We start from the raw sequence: 7,015 nt of genomic DNA on the forward strand, positions 1-7,015 counted from the left end.
CCTGGCACACAGATCCACTCAAATATGGAGGAACGCGATGGACATTGGTGGGGTGGACGCAATCACAGGTATGAACAGGTGATAGAACTTGAGAGGCACTGTATTATTAACCCAGCAACGTGCAAGCTTTGTTACGTATTGGAAACACCTGGGGATCTTTACTGACCAGCTTGACCTGCCGGCGTTCTGCTGTAATCAGCGTGGAAAATGATCTAGCAGGACTCATCAATGTGACACCTCATATTTAACAGATTAGAAAAGAAAAAATAGGACCATCTTCACAGAGAAAGATAAATCTTGAGTATTTGTCATCTGTTCAAACTCCTACCTGTAATTTCATGAATGGAGAAAGGAAAGAATTTCCTTACCCCAATAAAACCAGAGAACCAAACCAATTGTCTTAAAGTAAAACTTGATTAATTTAATTAGAAATAAGAACTAGTCCCCCTATGGGGGAAGCAAACAAAGAAATCTAATGTGGGGAGACATATGTATTAGACAAAGAATCTGTATCCAGAATTCATGAAGCTCTCTACACACAAATGAAACCAAGGTAACAATGAAGACATTACAGTAAAAGGGCTCAACTTGATTGGTGACCGTGTGAAGGGAAACAAAGCCAACAGTGAAGTCTCTTCACACAACCAACATTTGGCAAGTTTTTTTTTTTAATTGTATTGGGGAGGGCACTGAGGTGCAGCCAGGGGTACATGCATTCGTCTGGGTGGTCGTGTGATTTGGTAGAACCACTCAGGAGCGGATGGGTTATGATCTAGGAGTTAATTTGTGCGTCCTCTTTGTTGTTAGGTGCCATCATCTGACTTGTAGCGACCCGTGCCGTCTCCACAGTCCCTGCTGTGTTTGAGCCCAGGGCGGCAGCCACCGTGTCATTGACGGTCTTCCTGCTTTTCTCTCTCTACCAAGGAGGATGTCCTTTTCGGGGACTGGTCCCTTGTGGTAACATGCCCAAAGTGCATGAGGCGAAATCTCCCCATCCTCGCTTCTAAGGAGCCTTCCAGCTGCACTTCCTCCAAGACAGATCCGTTCATGCCTCTCACAGTCCATGGTATATTCAATATTTTCTGCCAACACCGTAATTCAGATGCATCGATTCTTTGATGTTCCTTATTCATTGTCCAGCTTTCACAAGCGCATGAGGTAACTGAAAATACCATGGCTTGGGTCAGGTGCACCTGGTCCCGTATGACCCAACAATCCCTCTCCTAGGCAATCCAACAATCTTCCATGTATAAACTAGGGAACCAGGTACAAGGATGCTTCCAGCAGCAGTTCATTTTAGCGGAAATTAGGAGTAACCCAAGTGTGTATCAGTGGTAAGATGGCTATTTAAACTGTGACGTAGCCATACACTTAAATATGGCAAGGTGGGAAGGCTAAGTAACACACAGCTAAAGAAAATCAACACTGAAGAACCTCTGAGACATAACAGTTATTAAGGAAGCGAGTCACGGAAGGGTATATGCACCGCAATTCAAAGGCAAGCAACACTCAACATGGGCCTTCCAGGATCCAGCTGACGTCCAGGATCCTCCACCCGATCATGACGCCGTGGGGGTCGGACTAGAGCTGGGCGCCACAGGGTCTCCAAGGGCTGGTTTTTCATGACTAGCTCCCCGGGCCTTTCTTCAAGATGCCTCTGGGCCGACTTTAACCTCCACCCTTTGGGTCACAGCTGAGCACGCTGACACTTACATCAGCCCGGCGTCTCTTGTTCTTGTTAACTGTTGTTGAGTCAGGTCTGACTCACTGCGTCCTTGCATATTACAGAAGGAAACGCCGCCCCCTCCTGAACCGTCCTCATGGTCCTTGGCGTGTTCAAGCTCAGGGTTGTGATATTGCGCCAATCCATCGCATTGAGGGGTATCTTAGGGGAACATGTATCAGTGGGAAAAATAAAAGGAAATTCAAGGAAATAGTTCACACAAAGCCACTTTAATGACAACCAGTGAGAGCAGAGCAGGTGTGAGGTGGCCACGAGGTAGACAGGTTGGCCAAGGCACTGGTAGTGTTTATCTTTGGGTCTAACCAGAGAGGTCTGTGTTGTAACTATGGTTATTCCTTCAAATTCCATTAAGTGTCTACACTCCTCCATGTATGCAATCTATTTCACAAGGAAAGAAGAAAATAATAGGACTCAATGAAAAGGATTCTTGTAAGGGCTGTAAGATCATGACTACAGAAGCGCAGTTCCTGGGCCATTATAGTTTTCAATGAATTTCAGAGACGATCGTAATGGGTATAAAAGGAAGCTGGGGGCAGAGTGCACTCCAGGCTCAATGATGAATTACCGGCCTCACATCTAAAAAGCCTAACACCTGTTCTCCCTTCTCACAACCACATTAGCCAATATTCACGGGAAACGCTTTCAGGAAACACCAATCAGTGGGAAACGGCGTCATGCTTGGTAAAGGAGATGAAAAGCAAAAATGGGGGCGCCCTCAATGACAGACATGGACGCAGTAGCCCCAGGATGGACTCAGAGGTAGCCACAGCCATCAGGATGGTGCTGAACTGGGCAATGTCTTGTTGTCATCCACGGGGTCACTGTGAGAGCCAACTTTATGGCAAAAACAGTAATGGTGGTGAAGTCACCCCGCTCGCTAAACCAGCCATTTTGGGAGGATTAGCAGGGCCTGGAAGGAGCCCTAGTGGTGCAGCGCTTAAGTGCTCAGCTGCTAACCGAAAGGTCGGGGCGTGGAACCCAGCCAGCCGCTCCCAGAGAGAAAAGACGTGGCGACCTGCTCCTCTAGCAGCCCAGGGCACCCTGTGGGGCACCTGCTGTCTCTCGTGGGAACCATGTGGTCACACTCTTCCCGGCCAGGCCCTGGCTGTCCTAAACGAGGACGCCACTCAGAAGCATCTCGGTTCCGTGCTGCCCCGGGGGAGAGGGCGGGACCAACACCCAAAGTGGGAAAATTACAAAAAAAAAAAAAAAAAAGGCTTGGTTTCCCCCAGTCTCTGGGTGTGGTCCTGAAAGGCCCAATGAGAAGGGAGTAGCCCCCGGCCAATCACAGCGCCTCGTGGCCTTCTCCTCCCAGATCCAGGCGCCATTGCGCAGGGCCTACGGGAGGACCGCAGTGGTGAGTCGGCCGCAGCTCTTCCTGCGAGCGCTGCTCTTACCCATTTATTATTGACTTTGCTCCTTTGAGTGTTTCTGTTCTCCCCTCTGCCCTGCCTGCTTCCTCAACTAACCAGAAATGCTTCACGCATGGCCCAGAGTGTTGCTTAAGTTTAAATACCAGTTGAGAGATGGTTGCAGTAATTAGGCCCCTGTTCCTAAGACGGATCTATGAAGACTCCAGGAGTCCTTGAGTAGGCAAACAGCGTCAGCTGCTAACACAAAGGTTGGCGGCCAGCGTCCACCTGGAGGCCCACAGAGTGAAGGCCTGGAAGTGTCCTGAAAGGCCCCAGCCACTGGAAACCCTCTGGGGCACGGTTGTACTCCGACTGGCAGGGGGGCCCGGGAGGCAGGGCTCGGTGCTTTAGGGTTCCCTTCCAAATTCAGATACAGCTGTTGCATTGCTCGCTCGCACGTGTTGCACGACCAGGCCACTTCCGGTCTCTGTTCCAGGTCTTTCCGACTCCAAGGTGGAGCGACGAGGCTGGCTGTGCCTGTGAGTTCCCCGCCAGGGAGTCTGGGCCTGTGAGGACGACGGGAGCGCCTGGGTCTCCTAGAGGCCTGCTGGCGCAGCGGGAGAGGCCTCTCCTTGCCTGTGGGAGACCCGGGTTCGATTCCCGGCCGCCGCCTCGTGCACAGCCCCCACCCACCTGTCGGTTGGTCTCTGTGGTGGCTTGTGCCTTGCGGTGCGCTGGAGGCTAGGCCACCAGGGTTTCAATTCACAGCAAGGTCCGCCGTGGTGGGCAGGTTTCAGGGCACCTTCCAGAGAAACACGGACTACAAGGAAGGGCCTGCATTTCCATAAATTAGCCATTGGAAACCTACGGATCCCAGTGAACCGTCGCCAGACTCGCTTGCTTTGGTCACTCGACAGGAGGGGTCGCTCACTAGGGGAGGACATCGTGTGTAGTCAAGTAGAGGACTGGTGAGGGTGGCCTCCATGACATGGACTGGCACATGGCTGCAAGGCTGGACCTAAGGTCGCGGGCAGTTGGGAGGATGGTGGGACTACACAACACTGTATTATGTTGTCCCTGAGTCTCTGAGTTGGAGTCGACTCCATGGTGTCTGACAGCCATGGTGATCAATGCCGAGTGTTGTGAACCACAGGGAGGGCTCAGGAATCCCATTTCTACCAAGTGGCCAGGTGGTGCTAAGGTGCCTGATGGGCCCCTTGAAGAGCCCCTGCTTTGGGGTCCGTTCCTCTGGTGGTCCTCGGGAAGCAGATGTGTTTGCACCACACTCAGGTTTTCACCCAAAGCAACCTCTTTGAAGCTCTTGCCAGAAGTCACTGAGAGTCACACATAGTCATCTCTCTGCAATTGTGTCCTGCTCTGTTTGTTGTTAGATACAATCTGTCAATTTTCCATTCATGGTAACCTGCTGTGTTACAGAGTGGAACTGCCTCACAGGGTTCCAAGGCTGTCAGTCTTCATGGAAGCAAAGCCCAAACCACACCCACTGCCATGGAGTCCATTCCGACCCACAGCGCCCCTAGAGGACCGAGTGGAACTGCCCCACGGGGTCTCCAAGGCTGTTAATCTTCACGGAAGCAAAGCCCAAACCACACCCACTGCCTGGAGTCGATTCGACTCACAGCGCCCCTAGAGGACAGAGTGGAACTGCTCACAGGGTCTCCAAGGCTGTTAATCTTCACGGAAGCAAAGCCCAAACCACACCCACTGCCCGGAGTCGATTCCGACTCACAGCGCCCCTAGAGGACAGAGTGGAACTGCCCACAGGGTCTCCCAGGCTGTCAGTCTTTAGGGAAGCCGACTGCCACATCGTTCCTGTGAGGAGGGGCTGCTGAGTTCAGACCACCAGCCTTCCAGTTAGCAGCTGAGTGCTAAAGCATTGCACCACTAGGGCTCCTTCATACGGTTTACTGTTCATGAATTTTTCCTATTTTCTTAGGTTTTTCATGCTGTTAAGATTTACTTCTCGTTTTTCTCCAAATCGCCTGGTCTGCTGTTCTGGAGCAGACCCTGGTTACCCGTGAATCATGGGGCTCGGTTCTGTCTTCATTTGCAGTGTGTACTTTGAGACTTCTGTCGACTTCCTTTGAGACTGTGAAAGCCAGAACTCAGTGGAACTAACTGCGTTGTTTTGCTGCAGGGTTTCCGCCTGTGCCCAGGTGCAGTCTGGCCGCTTTTCTGTGCTTGCTTCGGTGGAAAGTAGTCTGCACTTTTCTTCTCTGACAGGTTTCTGCCGTACACAGGTTCTGGCTTTTGCAGGTTGGACTGATACTCAGTTTTCTTGCACTGGAGACAGAAGCTGGCTTCCCACCGGCTCGTGCTGTTGGTTCCTACACTGACGTCACGTCGTGCCCTTGTAAGACGGTTCGTTTTCGTGGTGGTTGTTCCGGTCGGCGTGCCATCCTGGGTCCCTAGTCTCCTAATGGTTTTCTTTGTTTTGCTTTAGTTTGAACATATGTGTTGTAGGTTTTGTGGGGTTTATGGATGAATGAAGGGTGCCCACCACTCACCGTTAACAGTGTTATGCAGAATAATTTCACTCCCCTAAAAGCCCTTGGTCTTGACCTGTTAAAACCCCCTGCCCCTGAATTGTTGGCAGCCATGGATCTGTTCGCCATCTCTCTGGTTTTCTTTTCCAGGTATCATAAATAAATGGACTCCTGCACTGTGTAGCCTTTGCAGACTGGCTTCCTTCACTTGTCGTTTTGTGCCATTGAGTCGATTCCAACTCATAGTGACCGTGTAGGACAGAGCAGGACTTCCCCATAGGGTTTCCTAGGCTATAATCTTTACTGTCAGCAGTTCAAACTTAACATCTGCTCCTTGGGAGAAAGATGTGTTATTCTATTTCCATAAAGGTAACAGCCCTGGAAGCCCTGTGGTGCAGTTCCACTCTGTCCTCTAGGGGCGCTGTGAGTTGGAATGGACTCCACGGCAGTGAGTTTAGTTTGAGCTTTGTTTCTGTGAAGATTGACAGCCTTCGAGACCCTGTGGGCAGTTCCACTCTGTCGTCTAGGGGCGCTGTGGGTCAGAATCAACTGTAATGGGAATTTTTCTGGAAGCAGATCTCCCATGAAGCCGTTGAGTGGGTTCGAACTGCTGACCTTTTGGTTAGCAGCCAAGCGCTTTGCTGTTGCACCACTAGGGCTCCTTGAGTGACTTGGTACTTATCTGAATTGTAACTGCTAACTTGTATTAACTTTCCGCAGGCTCCATTTATTCCTTCTTTCTTGTAATTCTCTGTCTGAACATTGGTATCTCTGCCCTGGAACAAGATGGCGTCATCTTTCTTTTCTGATTTTGGCCTTATGTGGTATCTGGAGGAACTTCAAAAGGAGGAGTTCTGAAGGTTTAAGGCGCTCCTGAAGCAGGAGAGTCTGCAGCTCGGACTCGCGCGGACCCCCTGGGCCGAGGTGAAGAGAGCCACGCGGGAAGGCCTCGCGGACCTGCTGCTCAGGCGCTATCAGGAAGAGCAAGCTTGGGACGTGACCCTCCGGCTCTTTCACAAGATTGAGAGAAAGGACCTCTGTGAGAAGGCCAGGAGGGAGAGCACGGGTGAGTGCGGCTGAGAGCGTGAGGGCCGGGCTGCGGTGAGTGTGGCCGCCTGCGGTGAGGGCCGCCTGCGGTGAGTGTGGCCGCCTGCGGTGAGTGTGGGCCGCCTGCGGTGAGGGCCGGGCCGCCTGCGGTGAGTGTGGCCGCCTGCAGTGAGGGCCGCCTGCAGTGAGTGTGGCCGCCTGCAGTGAGGGCCGCCTGCAGTGAGTGTGGCCGCCTGCGGTGAGTGTGGCCGCCTGCGGTGAGGGCCGGGCCGCCTGTGGTGAGTGTGGCCGCCTGCAGTGAGTGTGGCCGCCTGCGGTGAGTGTGGCCGCCTGCGGTGAGTGTGGGCCGCCTGCGGTGAGTGTGG

The 7,015-nt window shown here is 52.2% G+C and overlaps 1 protein-coding gene across 1 annotated transcript in view; it reads left to right on the top strand.

Moving 5' to 3' along the window:
- The first annotated feature begins 6,389 nt into the window (after positions 1-6,389).
- The window catches only part of NLRP4 (NLR family pyrin domain containing 4), a 20,149-nt gene continuing 19,523 nt past the window's right edge, over positions 6,390-7,015 (top strand). Inside the window, 1 exon segment of the mRNA XM_042783199.1 lies at positions 6,390-6,669. Within this exon segment, the coding sequence (XP_042639133.1) occupies positions 6,390-6,669 (280 nt within the window).

The sequence above is a fragment of the Orycteropus afer genome, unplaced genomic scaffold, assembly GCF_000298275.1.
Source record: "Orycteropus afer afer isolate SDZICR_OR568_19922 unplaced genomic scaffold, OryAfe1.0 scaffold00726, whole genome shotgun sequence".
NCBI classification, from domain to species: domain Eukaryota; kingdom Metazoa; phylum Chordata; class Mammalia; order Tubulidentata; family Orycteropodidae; genus Orycteropus; species Orycteropus afer.